Consider the following 23,170-nt stretch of genomic DNA (forward strand, 5'->3'; position numbering starts at 1 on the left):
AATGCACAAGTCACAGATGAGCTGCAGTGTACAAATTAGGACATTCAACCCAATAACAGCTGTGTGGCTTGCCCATAAGCAGCTGTCTCTCAGTCTGTGCTCTTTTTAAACTTGGCCATATGTTATAATCCATTAATAGATCACAAAGTATTTCTAAAACTTCAGTGGGATGGTTTCGTAAATACAAGTGACATTTGTCATTGACAATATATCTTCTTTTGTTTGTTAATTGGCTGTGTTTGCAGTCAGTCAGAATGTTTGCTGGAAGTCATAATGAAAGTTCTGCTGTGCATTAATGAATTATATTTTGCCTCTAACCATGATTGTTCTCGCTTGTCTCTTTCCAGGCTTTCAGTTGCTGCTCTCTCTCGCATTCGTTCTCCTCCCAGTACTGGATATTCAGGACGACCCCTTTTGTACAAGACTCCCTGAGGCATAGTGGTGAGTTTCTGGTACCGCCCAGAATGTATCAGCCCGCCTGCTGCTTGTTGCTGGAGGAGGGACACTCAGGTAGAGAGAGCAGGTTGGCTTGCATTCCAACCATTGCTTCTCTGGGTGAGAGTCAGTATCATGGGGGCAGCTGCGACAATGTGCGTAGTGACCAGCATTGCTGTTTTTCAGGTACTTGTTCTAGTTCATGGGAGCCATTGTTTTTGGGCTACTGTCATTGTGGATTGAAAACAGCTAGCAGTGGGAACATTCATCAGATTTTATTAATTAGTAACAGCCAACTTAAACAAATCAGTGTAAATTTATGTGGATAAATTTGGTTTTGGATGAGTTTTTTCCAAAATGTTTTAAATCTACAGGGCAGAATAGATGGTGACAATAGTTGTTTTAAATCTCATATTCTTCTTAAAATAGGGATTTTTATTGGGGCATCCCCATATTATAATATACTGTGACTGCTGGGAGCCCAGGAGCTGTATGACACACAAAGGGGCAATGTTTAAATTAAAAAAACATCTGCAATCTGGCCCATAAACTTCTAGTTTTGTCTAAAATGTTACAATATGCCCCTCATGCATGTATAGAATGTTTCTTTTTTTAGTACATGGTGAGTTGTATCTTATGTAGCAATGCAGCAGACTCAATTTTGGGGCCTAGATATGTTTTATAACTGTATTGAAGAAGAATGAAACTGGCAGGATTCTCAGCTGGGCACTGCAGTTCTCGTAAATTTAATAGTCATGTGAAAGCTGAATTGCGGGAGGAGGGGATATGAAAGTATGCCAGTGGGGGAGTTTTGAGAGTTGTTTAACCCTGATTAAGGTGTAATAACATTTTGCTGATGTCGAGCTAAGAATTTTAGAAAATATATTGAATATACAATAAACAAAAGCATGACCTTTATAGTTCTTGAGTGCAATAATACTTGTATTCCTTGTATTAGCACTGGAACTTGGTTGTGAGAGGATGTTCATTTCTTACAGCTATGTTATTATGTAGGCACACTCCTAATACAAAGAAAAAGCAATATCAGATTTCCCTTTCCATTATGCCACACTTTGCAAGTTGTTGAACCACAAAAGAGTCTTTTATATTTTCTTTTTCACAATTAAGATTGCCTTCCTGGAAAACATATTGATTACTTGCCTAACAGAGAGATCACAATTCAGACTGTTTTGTAAAACTGCCCCTTTGATCTGGAGATGCCTGGCTGTGAGTGCTGGGGGGTTGTAGTTGAACTGCATGTGATACTTTTCTGTTCGTACATTCACAAATTCAAGGTGACATATTTTGCACAAAGGAATGCTCTGAATGCAGAATATACTAGTGTGTGTGGAACCAACAAAAATCAACCTAAACCTGAGCTGTTCTACTGGAGACATAGGAACTAGATGTTATGTCCCCTTAAAACTTTCTTTGTGGCCCCTGCCTTACAGAGAACTTCATTCTTTTAACTGCATGGGGACCTGAGAGTAGAGCAGATTAGCAAATGTCATAATGCTGGAAAACAAATGCCTCTTCTGAAATAACCCACCAAATCCACCTGTCATTTCACAGAGATTTAAAGTTTAGAGTATAATGTATTAGAAGGGCATTCTATTATATAATAGTATTACAATATAGTAAATTAGAATAAGACAGTGAACCCCCAGCAGTCTTTATTTCAAGCTAAGCATATGAATGAACATTAAGCCATGGCTGTTATTCTTGAAATGGCAAATGTATGTACAGTATTTATGGTGTACATATGTACAGACATGTAAAAGACATGACCTTGCCCTCAAACATTTCATGTGGATAAGCAGTGCTCTGTGTTTGCTTACATTTCTCCACATATAGTATGTTACTCTTTACTCACACACCTGTGCTACTTTACTTAACTTTTAGTATGTTATAAAATGTCTAATTCTAAGCAGATTTTCAAATGGTCTTAATTTTTTTCTTTTTTATAGTCTTTGATTTATTTGCTCTCTTCTTCACCACAAATAACACCAAATAACACCACAAATAATACAAAATAAAGACCAATTGCTGATTGTCTCTGCATTATACAAATAGTTAAGTTGAAGGTGAACAACCCATTTTAAGCCACAGAAGTATGATATCCTGTTCCATTATTTATTGTTGGCTGAGCTGTAAGGATTCTGGCCCTTCGAGCCACTGTTGTTTGGCTTCCTCCATCCTATACTATATAGTGAAGAGGAGATTGCTGGCTCTGTTTAAACCAGCTGTGGCAATAGTGACAGCTTTATTTAAGCAGAACATGAGAACTTCCCTGCCTGAAGGTTTGTTTATATTGCCAAGGTCAGGGTGTAAAAAAAAAATGAAACTCGCTGAAAGCCAGATGGATTTGGATTTATTTACATTTGTGATCGGAATCAGTAAGTGTGCCTTTTCTACAATGGGGATACTTTTGTGAGTTTCAGTGTAAACTTTTCCATCTCACTGTACTCCCCTCCCCATTCTCCAGCTCTCCCTCCCACTCCTCCCTCCCTCACCCCCCTCCTCTCCTGTTTCCTTGTCTCACTTGTCCTTTACCCTATGAAGTTTGGAATTGACTGGAGTCCTGTGTCTGCCTGCTGGAATGAGGTATGGACACAGCCTGTGTAGATCTACATACCCACTAGCCCCCAAGCTTGCTGGTTTTCTGAAGAAATGGACTTTGGGTCACTCTTGGCAGTTCCTCTAAGTGCAGTGTGGCTCAGTTTAAAATTTCTGGGAGTGCCATTAGAAAGAGCAAAGGAAATGACTAGTAATAAGTAGAGCAGAAGTGGAATCTGTTACAATCTGGAATGTCATTTGCTTAATGTCAAACTGTTAACCTTTTAGCAGAAAGATACAGTTTAACTGCACTAAGATGTGAATACTGGGTGCGAGACAGCATTCATTTGAACAATACCTACAGAGGAAGAAATCACTTAACTGCTTTCCCTTCCACAGTTCAGAAGCACAATGGTAGGTTACTTGGTGTCTCACACTGACATGTAACATAGTAACATAGTAAGTTAGGTTGAAAAAAGACGTACGTCCATCACGTTCAACCGTAATGCCTATATATAACCTGCCTAACTATGTGTGTTGAGGATAGAGAAGTTAGATTGTAAGCTTTACTGAGCAAGGCATTCATTTAAGAGCAAATTCTTTGTAATGCACTGTGTAACAACACCCAGAGCTGTGCACCCATTATTGCATTCCATTCCACTACAGGTGGATCCTTGCCTAAAATGCGCACAAGCATTAGAAAATTGACTGTATGGTTAGATAGACTGGAGTAAAGGCTGGTAGTGCTTTATGCAGGAGTTTTGGAAATGTTTTACCAAGAAAAAAATTGACCAATTCCTAAATTTGCTAGGTGTGTCAGTAGTCTAATACAATCAGAAATGGTGCTGCAAGAAACAGGTTGTTTGCAAATGCTGGATGAGCAGATGTGAGCAGTAGGAATCCATTTCCTGGCACTATTTATAGTTCCTTTCTATTTTCCTCTCCACTCTGGCTCACTTGAGCATTTTTTGTGAAGGGCTGCCTTTCCCCCTTTTTTATACATCAACTGGGAATCTTCCTATTTAATAACATTAGTAACAGAGGTACAGGGGCATTTTTACCTTAACTGTTCTTTGCCGGAAGGCAGTGTAGGTCGAAATGCCCCATGTGCCATTAAACTTAGGGCTATGAAACACAATTATACTTGTAGCAAGCTAATAATTGGGGCTACCAAGCCAGAACCCTGCCATAGAAAATAATGAGAATTGTCTCCACTAAAACACATGTAGAGACTATTATCAGTATTGTCTACTTTGTAGACCCTAAAGCTGGCCATACACAAACCGATATAATCGTACAAAATGTAGTCTTTGACAGCATGTAGGCTCAGAATTATTATCTTGATAATTTTTGCCAATTTTTGTTTTGTGGATCAGACATGTTACAAGGTTTCGGTGGGATAGCGATAAAATCTGCGTATGTATTGTGTGTTCTGCTGATATCCTTGGGGGACCTACAGTGTATTTAAGGGAAGTCACTTTTATACAATTGGTGTCTGGCAACTATTTCATGTACAGAATATCCTCTAGCTTTATCCTAAAATTTTAGTCAATTTTAGTTTTAGATCGTGCATTTAAACATACGATTGATATCCAAACGTTTATTCGAAGAAAACTAAATCTGAACCGTTAAGGGTGCCATAGACATGCAGGCTCTGTCATGAATTGCCTTGCAAGGCAACTTCTGCTGTCTCTTATGTAATTTAAGCTGTACAGGTCCAGGTGCAGAGTTATAGATGCCATTTATCAAATCTATCAGGATAATATATACTCCAAAAGTTGCCAGTTTTACGCTTTCAAGAAAGTCCTGTATGAGATATGGCCAGAATATTTCAACAATGCAGATAAAATAGACAATTTAGTACATTATAACTGGAAAAAGGAAATTTTAATGTATTTTAAGGGACATATTCCTTAGGTGTTTCATGCTGGAAGAGATACTTGAGTGTTGACTAAATATTGCACCTACAACCAAAGCGTTACCCCTGACCTGCAGGGTAGCATCTAATATAAACTAGCTAAACTTAACCATGTTATTTTAGGATGTCCACAGAGGAACACTTATTTAGGCATAGTTGTTTATTAGTAAGCTGTATCACCTTTCATAAATTTCTCTGCCAGTGTGCTCTTCTGATCATCCCCGTCTGTGCTCTCTGGTCTCTCTGGCCTGCCAGAGCTCACACGTTGGATTTTGGCTCATATACGCACGTGTGTCCTATTTTGGACCAAGATCCACCATTCCTCTGTGTGTACAGACTAATGGGCAGATATGAGCAGAGTAGCATTTTTCTGCCAGTGAGAAAAAGGCTTTTTCTAGCTGATATGTCAAACTACCCCCCTAGCCTTAACCCCACACCTTGTTATGCCCTGCATCTGGCATCATTAACAGTTAAAAGGGATTCTGATATATCAGGAGGGATGCGGAAGATGGTTAGGATGGTTTTGGCCAGACAACTTAGAAGCAGCTAAGCCGAGTACACTTTGATAGAAGCTATAGAAATCTGGACCAAAGTAAAAAAATTGCTTCTCACCCTTGTCTCCATTAGATAAATACAAAAAGGGAAGATTAAAAATAAGGTAGATGGGATGTTTAAATTCATTTTTTATTATTTATTCATATAGCGTTAACATAACCTGAGGACCTGGAGGAACCCATGGGGAGAACATACAAACTCCCATTACACAACACATTACACAAGTAGACTCCAGAGCCAAACATAAAATATCACTTTTATATATAACAGTGGCAAGGTGTTTAAAGGGAAAATAAACAAGATTAATGTAAGCTTATTAATATACTTTAAAAAATTGTCATGTATATGTGCTTGTACTGTTCTACAAAAAATTCTTCTTAAAAACAAACTCTAAAGCATTAAAAGCAGTTTAATTTGTATTAGAAAATCATCTGTCGATGGTGCTCTAGGTCAGTTTACTGGCAATATTAATATCTCTGCACCAAGTGTACTTTAGCTACTGTTAACGTATTTGTTGGAATAGTAAATGTAGCATATGCATGTATATTGCTTATGAGAGGGTTTATAAACTAGACAATGAAAATAAGTTTGCAAGTCCTTGTGTCATCTGCAGGGTTGATAAAATCTCATCTAGCTTCCTAGAGAAGTTTCTCTAATGTGCACTGTTTACTCCATCTGGACAATACTACTCATTAGCAGACAACATTTTCATTGTCAATAGTACAGAGGAAGAGACCTACGTAATAAAGGATTTCCACATCCAGAGTACAACTTCCATCATTCTCTGCTGTTGGAGAAGTTAAGATTTGTATTTCAGAAACAGCTGAATAGTCAATATTTGAAAATCCCTGTAAGCTTTATGGACTTAAAGGGATAATGCCATCCCATAGTCTTTTATTATAATAACATTTTTACTTTTAAACAACCTTGATATATTTATATAGTACATAAACCATACACCTTAAGATTTGCTTGTTTGATGAGGGTGCCAGACAGTTGCCCAATTTGGACATCTATGCGCTGTGCCAGATCTGGAGATTAATCATTGCCCCAGGGGTGTGATCAAATCATAAGGTAGAGGGATGAGGTCCTGTGGGGGAATATTGCATCAGCATGCCAGTGTGGTCCTTGTCTGATTGGATTTTCAAACCTGCATGATAGATTTGTGGGCGGCCATATATAATTTGGGCAGGCCATCAAGAAGGCACCATACAATAAGCTGCCAAGGCTGGCAGATTTTATGGCAGATGTCTATTATGAATAGACATCCATAAAGCCTCCTTATCTTTTATGCTCACTGTTAAACCAACCACAGGCATACCCATGCAGAATAGCAAATATTAATGAGCTGGTTAGATAAAGTGTATTTTTCACCCTTGCTAAATAATATTTATGCAGCTATTTATTCTGTCTTGTTTATAAGGTTGGTGGCTTGCAGTGGGGAAGTTCTGCGACAGCACAGAAACCATGGTGGGGACTTTGAGTCAGCTTCTACAAGATACACATGAAGTGTTAGACAGAGAAGACTTGCATGAAGAGAGTCCCTTTGAAAAGCCCACAATGCAGGATATGAGAGCAGCACCAGGACAGAGGTCAATGAAGGTTACTCTTCAAGACCTCAGAGCAAGAAGAGAGGCAAAAGATCTTCAAGAAAAGAAACAGCCTCAAGTTAAGCAAGAGCAACAAGGTTTTCGAGATCGCTTTGTAAACTTACATCTGCTGCGGCAGTTAAAAGACAGCAGACCACAGCAAGATGGAGAGATAAGTGAAAGCAGGCAGCTGCAGAAAAGATTAATATATCTACAAAAAAACAAAGATTTACACGAACAAAATAAACAGGGTAAAGGACAAGTACAAGAATACTACAAAGACCACAATGGTGTTGAGAGTGGCCTTCAGATAAAGCTGAAGGAGTTACAAGGAAAGCTGGAGCAGAAAGAGAAGGAGCATGAAGAGGTATACAAGAAGCTGCAGGAGGTGAGTTGAAGTGAAGCCAAAATAGAGCGTTCCCTTTATTACAAATATTTCATCTAAAAAAGACTGTGTTGATTTCAGGTTCAACGTCAGGTGAAGGAGATGAGCAGTCTACAGATAGAAGTGGTAAGTCTCAAGATATCATTGCAAATGGATATGGAATAGTAAGGGCATGGTCACGTGGAGAATTTGCTTCGCTTTTGGGCCAATCTCTGATTCCGTTCCATATAGCTGCAAGCAGGTGGAAGCTCTGATTGTCAGTTACAATGAAATGCTAATAAGAGTGGATCTGCTTCTCTCTGCCTGACTGAAAACTGCAGGAAGAGACCAGTGGTGCAAATGCTCTGTGTGACCATGTTCTAAGTATTTATACTATCAGCTTTAGCACAGTGGTTCTCAACCTTCCTAATGCCGCCACCCTTTAATACAGTTCCTCATGTTTTGGTGACCCCCAACCATAAAATTATTCCTAAGACCATCAGAAATATATGTTTTCCGATGGTCTTAGGTGACCCCTGTGAAAGGGTTGTTCGACCACCAAAGGGGTCGTGACCCACTTGACTTTGTACAGGTGACGACCAACAATGTGAATAAAATCCTAGTTTGAGTTCAGCAAAGGAGAATGGTTTGATCAATGCACACTGCCTGCATGTCTTGGAAAAAGTGTCACCAAGGGCTGATCCTAATCTGCAAAAGAGTATTGTCAGAGTGCACACCTCATCAAAAATAATAATAATAATAGAGGTGCAGAAAACTGGAGAAAACCCATTCAGCAACTCCAAAAATAATCACAAAAGCAAAAAAGTATCTGCACACTCAAAGTAAATAAAAGAAAAAAAGTATTAATTACAAAATCATAGAAAATAATATTTACTTTCTTTGTGCAGAGTGTGCAGATACTTTTTTGCTTCTAGACGACACCTTATACGAATGTAAAGCGCTGCATATCTTGCTGGTGCTATATAAATATTAAGATAATTAATGAGTTTCTAATAAAATATGGGGCCTGGAAAAGTGCATTGATCATTTTCCTTTTGTTTGTAAGTTAGATGCATGACTAAGTTCTCCCACAGCTTCCTTTGTATCCCTGCTATGAAAAATGTGTTTTGTGTCTTCACTTAGTAAAAACATTTGTGAGCTGGTTATTTCAGAGACTGATTCCCCACAGCTAACTCTATAATTACTCAAAACTTCTGAGAAGGCGCATATTAGCTGTCTGTTTTTCTCCGAATTTGCAGCATTTGCCAAAATGGTACTCAGCATAACTTAGTAACCTGGGTGGAGAAAAAAAATATTTTAGGTTCATTCTTAACAAAACACTCATAGTGATAAAGAGGAATACAAACAACCCTGGCCCCCTTCTTAGATTGATTGTAATTGATTGGTTGTAACAAAAACTTTGAAAAATGCATCAGCTAAATAATAAAGATAAAGAAATATTCCTTGAATAAGATAGGTTTCTTGCACTGTAATGTAATGTAATTTAAAAACCTTAATTGAAATATGTTCTCACATGTTGTTCTGTCCACAGAGCTATGTTTAGCTCTGGACACATGAGTAATACCTGCAACTTTAGTCTCATTGATTGTCACCAGTAATATTGTTGGTCATCAGATTACAAGTAAGGTTGAAAAATAAAAAATGAAAAATGATTGGTGAACTTTGTATAAAATACGTACGAAAAAAACTTTAGCTCCTAGTTGTTGCTCTGTGCTGCAACCAAATACAACTGCAAAAATCCAAAAAGTAGGAAGAAAGCTTCAGCAGATTTACTGCAAACCATTTATTGTGGGTAGTGGTAACACGACATGTTTCAGGTCAATACCCTTTATCAAGTGTGACACTTGATAAAGGGTATTGACCCGAAACATGTCGTGTTACCACTACCCACAATAAATGGTTTGCAGTAAATCTGCTGAAGCTTTCTTCCTACTTTTTGGATTTTTACAAGTAAGGTTAATTATATCTACTTTTTTTTTTTAACTGAGTGTCTCTCAAATAGGGTGGTGGACAATTTTACAGAGAAAGACAGGCAGTATATGTATTTTAAAATAATGGCACTTATGAAAATGTCTATAGTGTGTTACTTATTGTTTTCTAATGACCACGGTTTAATGGATTCTGTTCTGCTTCTCTTAGGGTGGCACTGATTTGGAGAAGCACAGGGACCTTCTTGTGTCTGAGAATGAACGACTCAGACAGGAACTGCAGCTTTTGAACAGCCACTTAGGCAGTGAAAAAAAGCTAGTATGTATATAATCTGTCATTCAGCAGAGTGACAACTTTTATTACCACGACTTTCCCTTACATTAATGTAGGTGGATCTCAGTTAATCTTTTCAGGATTACCCTCTAAGAGCTTTAGGAATTTAGGATGTATTATAATGCTTTGTCAGTTTCAATTACATAGTTACATAGGGTTGAAAAAAGACTAGAGTCCATCAAGTTTAACCCTTCCAAGTGAACCCAGCTCACACAGACCTATACTTACCTATCTATGCACTTACATACATAAACCATATATACAAACATTAATACTAACTGTAGATATTAGTATCACAATAGCCTTGGATACTATGCTTGTTCAAGAACCTATCCAGGCCCCTCTTAAAGGCATTAACAGAATCTGCCATTACAACATCACTAGGAAGGGCATTCCCCAACCTCACTGCCCTCACTGTGAAAAACCACCTACACTGCTTCAAATGGAAACTCTGTTCCTCTAATCTAAAGGGGTGGCCTCTGGTGTGTTGAGCACTGTAATGGTAAAGCTGAGCTCAGGAGAAAAAAACTGATGCAGACAGCTAGAGCTGAGTTTCTATGGGAACCAGCAATGCCATCTCTTTACTGGCTGCTAGACTGGGGGACGTGTTTAGTAATCTGAGCTTAGAACAACTGAGCATGCCCACAAGCCAACAGCCAAAGCAAATTCCTGAGGGTGGGGGCTGAGTGGGTTACAGGAGGAGAAGCAAATCGAAGTGATTAAGGGGATGTTGCAGCCTTACTATTAACCTTTGGACAACCGTGTGACAGGTATTGAAAGATTTCAAAGAGGCTGTTCACTGATTACATTTTTGTGTGGGGGGTTTACATGTTCTTTAAGTGTACAGAGTAATCATGTCCCCTTGCAAGCACCTTTTTTCCAGAGAAAACAACCCCAACCTTGACAGTCTAACCTCATAGCTTAAATCTTCCATCCCGTTTACCAATTTAGTTGCACATCACTTGTATCTAATTCAATAAATGTAGAAAATAATGATTATTCTACTTGCTGATCTAGATTTGTTACAGCCAAGGCATATAAGATATCCTTGAATGCCCTGCAGATCACTTGTATTTTTAGTGTCCAACAAAGATACTACTGCTATTTAACATTAATATGAGAGAGACCTAAAGAGTATTTTGGGTTACCAAACTGTAATTGCTACAGTGCATATTATTACCTGCAGAGCCTTAAATTTTCCCACTTTTCAGTAGAAGAACATTTGTTACAGGTTGATTGGAAATGCTCTGCAGAATGTTGTAGACAGATGGTTGTGCCCATGCTGAATGGTTCAGTTGTGACAAGTAGAATACTTTTATTACAGGAAGTTGAAGCTCTGAAGGAGCGCCTGGCTATCATGGAGCAGCAGGAAGCTGAGCACAAGCTATTGATATCATCCCTGCAAAGAGAAGTCCAACAGAAGGCAGAACGTCTGGCAGAGGCAGAGTTGCGACTAAGGGATTCTGCACGGGAGAGGGTGGAGGAAGAAGAGAGACTTAACCGCATGTTAAGAGAATACCAGCTCTCCAACCAACCCCAGATTAAAGTAAGGGGGACTTTTCAATGAAGAATCCCTCTTCTCACCCTGCAGACTAAATAGAAAGCAGAACAAGATTAACTTATTTTGTCACAACATTAAAGGTGCATAAAATAGTTAGGTGGATATAAGACACAAATTATAGCTATTATTGTCTTTCATTCCACCCTAGATCCCAGATATTGAGCCTATATAAGAACAATATCTGTACAGCTCAAAGTGCTGGGTATACAAAAAAAAAAATGAGCTTCACATGCTGACTGAATTATTGTGTCTTATGTATGTAAATATGTTTGAAAACTTTAAAATCTGAGAACATGAACATTTTTGTGAGACTAAGGGATTGTAGTATTATAATACTCTGTATTTATGACATTGATATTTTCTGTATATAATGCAATTTTGAATTGTGTGATGACTTAAGGTTTTGTTTTTAGTCACCACAACTACATGGTCAGATTGGTCTGGTTGACATGCTTGTCTCTTACATTATACAGATCGAGGAATATGGCCATTATATCCCTGCATACTTAAGCAGTTACAATAATAGAAAATCTGAATTAAAAATGCAGTAATATGAATATTTGTTAATACTGCAGCATAGTTAGTATAACTGTATGGGAACAACATTTTCTGGTTGCAGTACATGGTTAAAACTGTGGAGGTGGATTCTGCGAAGACAAAGGCAGCTCTTGGCGAGTTACAAAATCGCAATGTGTACCTGGAAGAACGAGTTGACATGCAACGTGACTCTTTGCAAAAGATGCAGCAACAAGTCCAGCTGGAGCAGCAGGAAGTAGCAAAGCTTCGGGCACAGGTCAGTGAAATTTAATTATGAAATCTTACTTGAATTCTAATAGGGTACTTCCTGTGTGGTGATGTTTAAAAGTGAGTTTCAGTTTTACTATTTTAGATTTTAACATGCAAAGCTTAATATGGTGCTTAAAATGGGTTAGGGAACTGCTTTTTTTCCTATTTATGCTCTAATTAACTAGTGTCCTCTAGACCCAAATCATAGGGTTGCCATATTATTGCTGGAGATGTTACATATTGAAAATGTATAACATGGTATTTTTTAATCTTTATTTTTAAAGAAGGTTTTTTTTATTTGAAATTGCATCAGCAATAATGTTAACAGTTGCATCTGCAATGCCTGCAATTAATGACAGTGTCTTATAGTTTTTAACCTGTTGACAAAAGTTTGGGACAGTGTGCAGTTCCTGACAATATATTTATACCTGCTAGGTAAAGCTGTATGATCTGGAGTTGGACAAAGCACAAACACAGATGGTTCAGGAGTATGAGACTCTTCAGGTGGAGAAGGAACAAGCTGTGGCTGAGGCCTTTGAGAGAGCCCAGGAAGAGATGAGGGCAGTTCACCAAAGTCTGGATGGTAAACTTCTGTTTGTCTAAAATTTATTAAAAGTATGCAATTGATTTTAGCGCCCACTGCTGCCACATCTTATTCTCGCTATACAGATATATTTATTGTTCTGGGATCCACGCTGGATTATTGAGTCTGCTTAGAATGTACTGTTAATTTAGTTGGTTTGTATTTCTGTCTCAGGTGTGCGGAAAAATCTTCTTACCTTGCAGCCGGCACTTCGAACTCTGACCCATGATTACAATGCATTAAAGCGCCAGGTGCGGGATTTCCCTGCTCTACTAAACGAGGCAATAGGAGAGGCCCGGATAGAGGTATGCGATTTAATGATTAAAGTACTAAAAAAAGCTGAAGAGGGAAAACTGTGTGATGGTCCTTACTTAAAACAGAGGTTTTTGACTGCTAATACTGTGTTTATGAAATACCAAAAATATTCTGATGTATTAGCAATAAGTTTTCTGTACTTAACTCACTCCTACTCATCTCTAAAATAATGAATCTGTCTTTCTTAGTTCTCACAGGCTGTTAAACATGTCAGTGATACAAATGCTGAACTTCTACACAAATACAGGAAAGAACTGCATCTGCGTAAAGAGTGCCACAACCAGTTGGTGCGGCTTCGAGGTGGGTCACAGGCATTTCAAATTAGATTTTTGAAGTTGAATGTAGACTGAGTGTAAGAGTCTCTCTCACCCTCCAGTTGTTGCTACACAGTAGCTGGATAAGATTACTTCCCATCCTGCATTTGTATACAATGGCTACACAGGATATTTTTCTTACCGTCTCAGAAAGTCTGAATAGTGAAATACATGCTTTCTTTATTACTATTTAAAACAATTCCTTCTTATAGGTATAAAAGTATTTCCTTGCCTCTCCTAGAATTCTTACTAGGGCAGGTACAGTCGAAGTGTGTGTTTTATAAGTAAAATGTCTTGTAAATGTAACAATCTCCTGAAATCCTTAATTTAGGCAATATACGTGTACTTACACGTGTTCGGCCAATAACAACTGAGGATGGAGTTGGCCCTGGGGCTGAGAACGTTGTAAACTTCGACCCAGATGATGATGGTGTTTTATATGTAGCTCAAAAGGGAAAAGAGATGAGCTTTGAACTTGACAAAGTCTTTAAACCATCTGCAACTCAGGAAGAGGTAAGAGAAAACGAGAACAATTGAAATATGTATGTGAGAACTTAGGTATGAGTAAAGGGCTTGTTATTCAGCTTTTTTTGTGCAGTGGCTCTCCAGTTTGGAATTTTGGCAGCTATATGGTTGCTAGGATCCAATTTAACCTAGCAACCAGGCAGTAGTTTGAGACAGGACAGACAGGAATATGAATAGTGGAGGGACTAAATAGAAAGATATGCAATAAGAAGTAACAATAATAACAAATTGTTGTCTCACAGAGCAATAGTCACAAGAGGAAGGCAAATCATTCAAAAACTATTTATATAAGAAATAAAAAAAATTGGAAAGTTGCTAAGAATAGATCATGTATCATACTAAAAGTTAACCTGAAGGTGAACCACCCCTAGTGTGTGTATATTTGAGAATTATATACAGTGCTGTGTATACAGTATTGCTATATAAATATGCACACACTTTGGGGCACATTTACTAATCCACGAATCCGAATGGGAAAAAATCAGATTGGAAACTAACATTTTGTGATTTTTTTCGTCGCCGTTGCGACTTTTCCCGCGATTGTCGCAACTTTTTTTCTGTGATTGTCGCAACTTTTTTATCCGTATTGAGTGCTCGTAAACGTCGGGCAAACCTTTGCGACTTTGCATGATTTTGGAAGCCTCCCATAGGACTTAATGGCACTCTGCAGCTCCAACCTGGTCCAAGGAAAGTCACGATACTGAAGCTTGAAAGAATCCGAAACTTTCGTACTCGGCGCGACAGTGCGATTATTTCGTAACGGCGCCGAAAAAGTCGCAAAAATACAGGTCATAACGAAAAAAACGCATTCGGACGCTTTTCGTGGATTAGTAAATGTGTGGCCCTTTTTGTATAAAGCACTGCGGGAGACCATAGCACTATTTAAATAACATATAAATACTATAAATACATGTATGCAGCAAAAAAGCGCTGCAGAATATACTGGCTCTTTATAAATAAATATTATTAATAAAAATGAGCGGACATTGTTTTGTTTGTGCAGAGTACTTTACACCATTAGCGGTCATTTGTAGCTGTGTATGGTGAATGCCTTGGATGATGCAAACACTATAGTTCCCACTGATAAGTGTAAGTGCAAATGAGTAGAGTAAAATATTCAGAGAGCCCGGGATCTCCATATACAAAATATAATCATAATTTTGGTTCTGCTTAGCTTTTAGAGTCTGTCAACACATTCAGAAACCTCTGCATTTTTTTGGACTGAACAATTTTTTAATATTTAAGCACATAAAAGAAAATAAAGCTGCAAATACTATATTGTAACCTGTAAGAATTATTGTGCTAAAAAGATTACCAATGCGCCAAGGGCAAAATATGGAAAGAATCGTGTGCGTTGTAGAGGAACATAGTAGCAGTGGGAGTGATGTGATGAAAACTAGGTGTAAAGACATTACATTTAGTGTTTTTTCTCTAGGTATTCAGAGAAGTTTCTCCTCTCATTACCTCCTGTCTGGATGGTTACAGTGTTTGTATTCTGGCATATGGACAGACAGGATCAGGAAAAACCTACAGCATGGAGGTAAGTTTATATTCTGTGTGTGTTCTGGTTTTATATCAACTCATTCTTTTTATCGGGTATTGTATTATCTAATGTCCTTAACTGCATATTTAGGATAATTGTAATAGGCATTCTAATTGCATTGTAAATAACTACAGAACATGGTAGCAGACTGTACTGTGCTCATACTGTGCCGAAATACTCTTTGTGGACTTTGCCCAACTCCTAACAAGTACAAAAATAAAGGAGAAAATATTTTGCAGTTATGAAGTCACCGCTTTAGATTTTGTAGGAGACGTGTACATGTTTTGCCTTAGATGCCTAGGACAATGGGATTTATGTTTATTACTTCCTGTGCTTCTGCAGGATGTGTTGGAAATGAAGAGCAAAATATAAAGATATTTTGAGAGCCATAAGGCCAAAAAATGGATGAAAAATAAAGTTGTTTAACATATGTTTTTTTCCCAAGGGGATTCCCTCTGATCCTGGTATAAATCAACGAGCACTGCACCTTCTCCTGTCTGAGGTGAAGGAAAGATCAAACTCCTGGGAGCATGAACTTAGTGTCAGCATGGTTGAGATATACAATGAGACACTGCGGTAAGAAAGACTGGTTGGTCGAGGGGCTTAACTTGTTTATGACTTTGAGTTACCTTTCTAGGACTAATGCACACAAGGGATATTTACCAAGCCATTGCTGTTCATATTTATATAGCATTTCCAATGTTTAACATACATACAAAGCACTGGAAACTGAAGATGGCACTTTTTTTATTTAGACAATGCAATTTTTTTAAAACTTAGCTGAAATTTAAATATGCATCCAAACCAAACCAGCCATTACAATGACATTAATGAATTAGATTCACAAGTTACTAGGAACATATGTTTTCTGGCTGTGCAGTGATGGATCCTGCCACTGCACATATGGGATAGATAGAGGATAAAATGGCTGTAACAAATTCACAACATGATTTCTGACAATTTCTTGCTTCTCACTTTGTGGTAACATTTTGGGGTAGGTTCTTTCATTTTTTGGAACAATAATGCCCCCATGCACAAAGATATGCATACAGAATGGGTCTGCTGAGATAGAATTTAGCTGCCTGCACAGGGCTCTTCCCTCAACTCGGTACCTAACCAGTGCTTGCCTGCATGCTGTACTCGTAGATGAATGGAAGCAAATATATAGTCAAGATGCTTTTGATAATATAACATATTTTTCTGCTAACAATATAAAACATTGATATGGTAGCAATTATTATTATTTGGACTCTTTCTCACATTTAGAATAGATTGTCTGTTGTACAATGTTGCCATCTGTTGTACTAAGCAGCCAGATCACGAAAGACTAGATAGATCCTTAGTAAGTGTATGTGGATGTTTCCCTTTATTTAACATTAGCCAGCATTTACACTCCTCCTACCTATATTAGGTGTAAATGTTTCACTTGGAAAGTATTAAACTCTCTCACTGTGAAAAATGGCTTTTTCAGCAAATAGTGATGGTCTGCATTTATATGATATTTTTTTTATATAAATAACTTGACTGACATTTAATTACCACTATATAAGTATTTTTAATTATTTTACTTTTTTTTTTTTTTTTTTTAAATTACTGTTTATTGTATCATTAGAGACTTGCTGGGGTCAGACCCTTCAAACTCTCTTGAGATAAAGATCTTACCAGGCAGTGTGGGAGAGCTCTATGTTCCTAACCTGACACAAAGGCAAGTGCAGAGCATGGAAGATATCAATAAGGTAAATATCAAACTAGCCCTGCAATTGTTGCTTCAGTGGCAGTGATATTCACAGGCATTTTAAAATGGAGGTAGATGCAGGATAAGGGCAGGTTTGTGTATGTGGCTCACATTCTCTCTTCATTTCTGGCAATAGATTTTGGAGTTGGGACACAAACAGCGAGCCACCGAACACACCAATCTGAACACCCACAGCTCCCGTTCCCATGCTCTGCTTATCCTGACTGCTAAGGGGAGGGAGACAAGCACCGGTATCTGTTCAACAGGTATGTACAAATCAGGCGCAAACACGGTAAACTGTTGTCAGTTGTCATATTGGATTTTAATGAGAGTTTCTTTTTGTATTAAAGATCCTGTGTGTTTTTGTATCTGTGTATATAAATGTGTTTCCTATATGTGTGGGATGTAGTAGTTATTTGCTTTATCCCTGTGATGCTCATTTGCATGGCCCAAACTTTGCACCTACGCTTTGTCCCAGTCAGAATCTGAAACTTTGTAACACAAAGGTTACCATGCACAAGAGAAAGTAAGTGAAGCAATATATGTGTGAAAGGTATGTGTATCTGAAACTTAGTTCAGTTAGCCAGTTTATGGCATGTTTAAAAGAAAACATTTGAACTGCTGGGTATATACAGTTAGTAGTGAGTTCTCATGGAAATCCCTAGTAATATAGAACTCCGGACTCTCCAAGACGGCAGGTCATAGAATGGCACAGGTGGATCTATAAAAGGCTGTTTTATTTTGACTGACTTAAAGTGACCTGTCACCCAGGCATAAAAAGCTGTATAATAAAAGCCCTTTTCAAATTATTATTATTATTAACATTTATTTATAAAGCGCCAACAAATTCCGCAGCGCTGTACAATAAGTGGGTTTCATACATTGGACATACAGAGTAACATATTAACCAATCAATAACAAGAGGTGAAGAGGGCCCTGCCCAAAAGAGCTTACAATCTAAACGTGAAACCCAAACTTATTTTTTTTATTAACACATCCATGCCCATTATAAAAGCATTTAAACATCCCAATTGTCAATCATATATTGCCTGCCCTGCCTCTATGCCTTAGGCATAGAGGTAGGGCAGTCAATTATTTTCACTTTCAATTCAGACTTGTTGCTGCATTCCTCACATTCCCCCTCCCTTCTCACCATCAAAGGGTGCCTGCCTGCTTGCTGCAATTGCGAATTCCAATGCTGAAGAAAATAAGATTAAAATAATTTGTATAGTGTAAGTGAAGTTTATTTTGCTTGACAAACACAAAAGAAAACAATTTGAACTTAGGTCCCCTTTAACTGTGCTTTTCACAGATCTGAATTTCGATTCCAGTGATTGTGATAAAGATGTAATTTCCCTCCATTTTCCCTTAGGCAAACTTTACTTAGTAGACCTTGCAGGATCGGAGCGGGTGTCCAGATCAGGCGCAGCTGGAGAACGCCTGCGGGAAGCTCAATGCATTAACCGCTCACTGTCTGCCTTGGGAGATGTGTTTTCAGCTCTCCGCTCACAGCAGGGACATATTCCCTATCGCAACTCTAAGCTTACCTATCTTCTACAAGAACCACTTAGTCGGGATGGGAAGGCATTGCTTCTCCTTCAGGTACCACAGGAATTGCTACAAAAACAAAGCAAATACTGCAATAGCTTTTGTGGTGCACAAGTGAATATAATTGGGGGGTTCCCTCTGGTGAACTCTATTTTCAACCTTTGATAAATATGTCCCTTTATCTAAAAGGTTCACTTAAATATTTATTATTAGTAGTAGTAGTAGTAGTAATAATAATAATGTAAAGCTTGTGGGGTTATAAAATGACAGTCTACCTTTAAGTAAATATACTTTTTAAAAATGGCTACTTTACCAAATAGTCCTGTGATAAAATGATGTTGTAAAGTTATTCCACTCAATAAATCAGGCTCTCTGATTTCTATAGGATTATGTGGTGGGTGTATGTCGACTTAAGAAATTCTTTGGTGGTATTTTAGCCAGTTGGACAAGTATTAGTTGGTGTACATGGTTCTGCTATACTGTTAGTATTTCTGATTATTTGTACTAATGTGGGGTGTGTTCTTTACTTGTTTTCTCTTTAGGTCTCCCCTGCAGAGAAGAATATAAATGAGTCCCTTTGTTCTTTAAGATTTGGGGACAGAGTGCGAGCAGTTGAGCTGGGAGCCCCAACAAGAAAAATTGAGCAGCTACCAGTGAATGCCGAACTGGCAGAGGTATGAACTAGCCATTTGCCCATGTGACTGATGTACAGAAGTGGCTGTAAAAAAGTGCATAGTTCTTGTAGCACGTGAAAGTCTCATCTAGGGAAAGTAATGGCTGAGCACTTCTGTCATTAACACTTATTTTTCTTAAATTATCTGTGTTGGGAAAAAAATTGTCTCAAAAACAGCTTATTTAAACCAAAGTAAATAGTACAAGTACATTCAGCTCACTTTTCTCCATATTTCATTGGGTTATAGGCCTTTAGCTCCTGTTTAAAAGATGCAACAGTATAGTTATCTAGATTTATGGGCAGGTCATGTTCCTTTGGTTACATTACATGCCTGTCTGCTAAGCTTTCTTACAGACCTCTTTTCTTTGCAGAGTGAAAGCCCCGTATTACGTAGCACTAAAGGCACCTCCATGCGGAAGAAACCTCAGGGCTCAGGTAGGTATTCCTTCTGCTGTCATTTTTTTTTTTAATAAAAATTTGGTAGATAGTGGTGGCTGGGTTTGTAAGGGAAGTGGGGACTGGTGACTTGCTGCAGAGCAGCAGCTCCATTTTACAGCCATTGAGTATAAGTCCTGAGTAGTACTACTCAGTACAGTAGTGTATTGCTGAAGTAATATTATACAGAGTAGTTTGTAGCTGTATTTTTTGCCACTGAAAAATGATTTTAAGGAAAACAATACTCCAGAACAATGTAGGTCTCTCTAAAATATATTGCGTAAAACAGCTCATATGGAAAACCCTGCTTCATCTAAATAAATTTTTAGGAAAAATAAATATATATATATATTTATTTTCAAGTAGTATTTTCCATTGGGTAATCCTAAATGAAAAATTGCCATTTCAAGTCTAGTCAAGGTTAAGTATTCATTCTGGGGTCAGGGCCACAATCAGAGGGGGTACAATTGTGCCCATATGTGTTGCGAACCTTACGCAAATTCATAAGTTACAACAAATAATATATGCAATTACATAACTTGCACAGAAATATAGCACAGCATATAAATAACTTGTGTGATGGCAGCCCTGTCTGGAGGTATAGTTTTCCTTTTAATAAAGTTGTTCCGAAAGAGAGGGGAAACTGCGATTCCCATATTTTCCTTTGATAGAATGTTGATATGAAATCCTGAGCTGTGTTGTCAATCAGTATTTGGTTGGATTTTCAGATTTTAAAAAATACATTATTTTCTCTCCAGTTCGACAGAGGACAAGCCCCCCTTGACCAAATTCATGTCTGCACTGCCATATCAATGTTTCGGCACCATAAGATGCTTTCTCGATGTTTACAAAACTGTTGGTGCATGAGGGATTATCATTGGCTGGGACTTCTGCCTTTGTACTCTGCATGGGATTATGGGAAATCACTTGAACAAAATGCTGTGACTTAATGGAGACCATAGACAGGACCACAAACTGCACTTTACTCACCACAGATGGCATCACAGATTTTATATTGAATTTCTAAGCACAAATATTGCTGCCTAACTGTATATGTTTGTTAATATATTTGTACATTTATATGCACCATTTATTACAATATATTTTTTTTGTCTATATTAACATACCTGTTTTGGAGTAACAGATAGGGAAATTATATGTCTATACACACTGTATGTGGCTCTTATATGAAAGGGCAGGTTACAAGCTCAGAAATTGTATATGCATAAAAACTTAGATGAAACTAAAGTGTGACTGGGTTTTCTTTTCTCCAAGCATTTATGTATGTATTTTTATTAGCACCACAGTTGTATGCAGTGCTTTACAAGGTTCAAACACAAACAAGGGTATAGTTAGTTTATGTGATACAGTAAAAATAGATAAATATATGCCTAAGGGCATAGGTGTTTCAATACCCAGTTGGGATGAGGTCTCTGTCTCAAAGAGCTTACCATCTATTAGGAAAAGGAAACAGAAACAAAAAGGGGAGAGAACAAGAGCAGAGGTCAAGCGTTTGTTTCTGCAGATGAGACTAGCTAAGTACTCCCTTTAAGGAGCTTTGATGCAAGGGGTAGAGCATTCCAGGGCAGGGGGCAATAAGGCAGAAAGGTTAAAGGACATGTAAACCCTACACACAAAAATGTAATCAGTGAACAACCTCTTTGAAATCTTTCAATACCTGCCACTCTGGTTGTCCAGAGGTTAAGGAGATGTTGCAGCCTTACTATTAATCACTTAGATTTCCTTCTCCTCCTGTAACCCACTCGGCCCCCTCCCTCAGGAATTTGCTTTGGCTGTTGGCTTGTGGGCATGCTCAGTTGTTCTAAGCTCAGATTACTAAACACGCCCCCCTGTCTAGCAGCCAGTAAAGTGATGGCATTGCTGGTTCCCATAGAAACTCAGCTCTAGCTGTCTGCTTCAGTTTTTTTCTCCTGAGCTCAGCTTTACCATTACAGGGCTCAAACAAAGCAGAACTTTTATCAGAGACAGTTCTGCCTGTGTGAGCCTGTATTCTTGATGAAATGTATGCTGAATAAGGGTCTGTGTGTGTAGGCTGTTTGCAGATTAAAATGTATCTGATTATGTATCAGAGGAAAAATGGCCACCGGGTGAAAGCTGCTATTTGCTTTAGGAAAATGTGATGGTGCTGGCAAGCGGAGGGGATATATGCAGTACAAATGATGCCATTTGGATGGGGAAGACGTGCCCAATCGATATCCATTGTAGGCTTTAAATGTCCTGACTGGTTATCCAGAAAACCCCAGGTCTTGAGCATTCTGGATAACAGGTCATACTGGTATTTTATTGTGAGTAAAAAATGCTCCCCAGTCAACTTGCATTTTAAGTCTCTAGGGGAATACACCATAATTACATATAGTTAAATTATATGAAATACGAATAATCCTCATTTGTGGTCCATAACTCCTGACTTTTTAAATGGTTTGGCACCTCATTGCAATACAATTATGATTCTTTTACATACATTTCTCTAAAATAATGAAGTCATTTCCTAAATATAACTACTTCCTTACAAAACTGTGTGATAGATTAGATATAAATGTATATATTTATTATTGGTGCTTACAATTATGAAACTAGAACAAGACCAGGGGAAAGGCTAGCATTTATACAATTGCTTTGCTGCATAAGGTGGAAAGTACAGGGCAAAAAGTGTAGAAAGCGGCTCCCTATACATGTTGTGCCTGCACACCTTATAAACTGCATGGTAACTGGCACTACAAACATTGCTGCAACGTATATGAGCCCATTCTCACAGTTATCAGTGCCTGCAAACACTCTGAGCATGCAGAGTTATGCTTTATTCCTTTGCTTTTTTTTTTGCACCATACTAGGTTTTCTTGTGCTTGATGCATGTTTAGAAAACAATAGAATATAGGGTTGTGTTTGGAATTGACAAATGTTGCCTGTATGAGCACTAAGGGCAAAAGCAGATTGTCAGGCTGTTCTTATCTGCAGGCTGACTTGTGCCCCATGTGCCCTTGCTCTAAAAATGAATGAGTTCTTAAGGCATCTTGTTAAAGAAGACTGAATACTACTGCAGCCAGATCCAGGGGAGTATTGCAAAAGAACAAGTTGTAGCTTGGGTAAAAGTTCATCCCTCAGCAGGACAATGACCTCAAACACAAGGCAAAAACAGAACAAAAAAGGTGAATCTCCCACAAGGGTGCAGACAAAGCCCCGATGTCAGTCCAGCTGAGAATCTTACAAGAATGCACCCAAATTGTTCTTAAAGGGGAAGTTCACCTTTGTGTTAACTTTTAGTATATTATAGAATGGCCTTTTTTTTTTAATTTTTTTAGTTTGAATTATTTGCCTTCTTCTTCTGCCCCTTTCCAGTCATCAAATGGGGGTCACCGACCCTAGCAGCCAAAAAACTAATGCTCTGTGAGGCTACGATTTTATCGTTACTTTTTATTACTTATCTTTTCTAT

The 23,170-nt window shown here is 38.1% G+C and overlaps 1 protein-coding gene across 5 annotated transcripts in view; it reads left to right on the forward strand.

Annotated features, from left to right (window-relative positions):
• The window catches only part of kifc3 (kinesin family member C3), a 31,477-nt gene extending 10,515 nt beyond the window's left edge, over window positions 1–20,962 (forward strand). For 3 of the 5 annotated variants that reach the window (XM_012961046.2, XM_012961045.3, XM_012961047.3), the window contains exons 2-19: window positions 348–441; window positions 6,888–7,441; window positions 7,520–7,564; window positions 9,578–9,685; window positions 11,025–11,246; window positions 11,881–12,054; window positions 12,483–12,630; window positions 12,805–12,935; window positions 13,134–13,245; window positions 13,591–13,772; window positions 15,220–15,324; window positions 15,773–15,903; window positions 16,940–17,063; window positions 17,199–17,328; window positions 18,435–18,664; window positions 19,153–19,284; window positions 19,655–19,718; window positions 20,477–20,962. In XM_012961046.2, coding sequence (XP_012816500.1) covers window positions 6,932–7,441; window positions 7,520–7,564; window positions 9,578–9,685; window positions 11,025–11,246; window positions 11,881–12,054; window positions 12,483–12,630; window positions 12,805–12,935; window positions 13,134–13,245; window positions 13,591–13,772; window positions 15,220–15,324; window positions 15,773–15,903; window positions 16,940–17,063; window positions 17,199–17,328; window positions 18,435–18,664; window positions 19,153–19,284; window positions 19,655–19,718; window positions 20,477–20,502 — 2,574 coding nt within the window. In that variant the 5' untranslated portion in view covers window positions 348–441; window positions 6,888–6,931 and the 3' untranslated portion in view covers window positions 20,503–20,962. 5 annotated transcript variants of the gene reach the window in all.
• Window positions 20,963–23,170: the final 2,208 nt, after the last annotated feature.

Source organism: Xenopus tropicalis, chromosome 4 (genome assembly GCF_000004195.4).
Source record: "Xenopus tropicalis strain Nigerian chromosome 4, UCB_Xtro_10.0, whole genome shotgun sequence".
Taxonomy (NCBI): Eukaryota; Metazoa; Chordata; class Amphibia; order Anura; family Pipidae; genus Xenopus; species Xenopus tropicalis.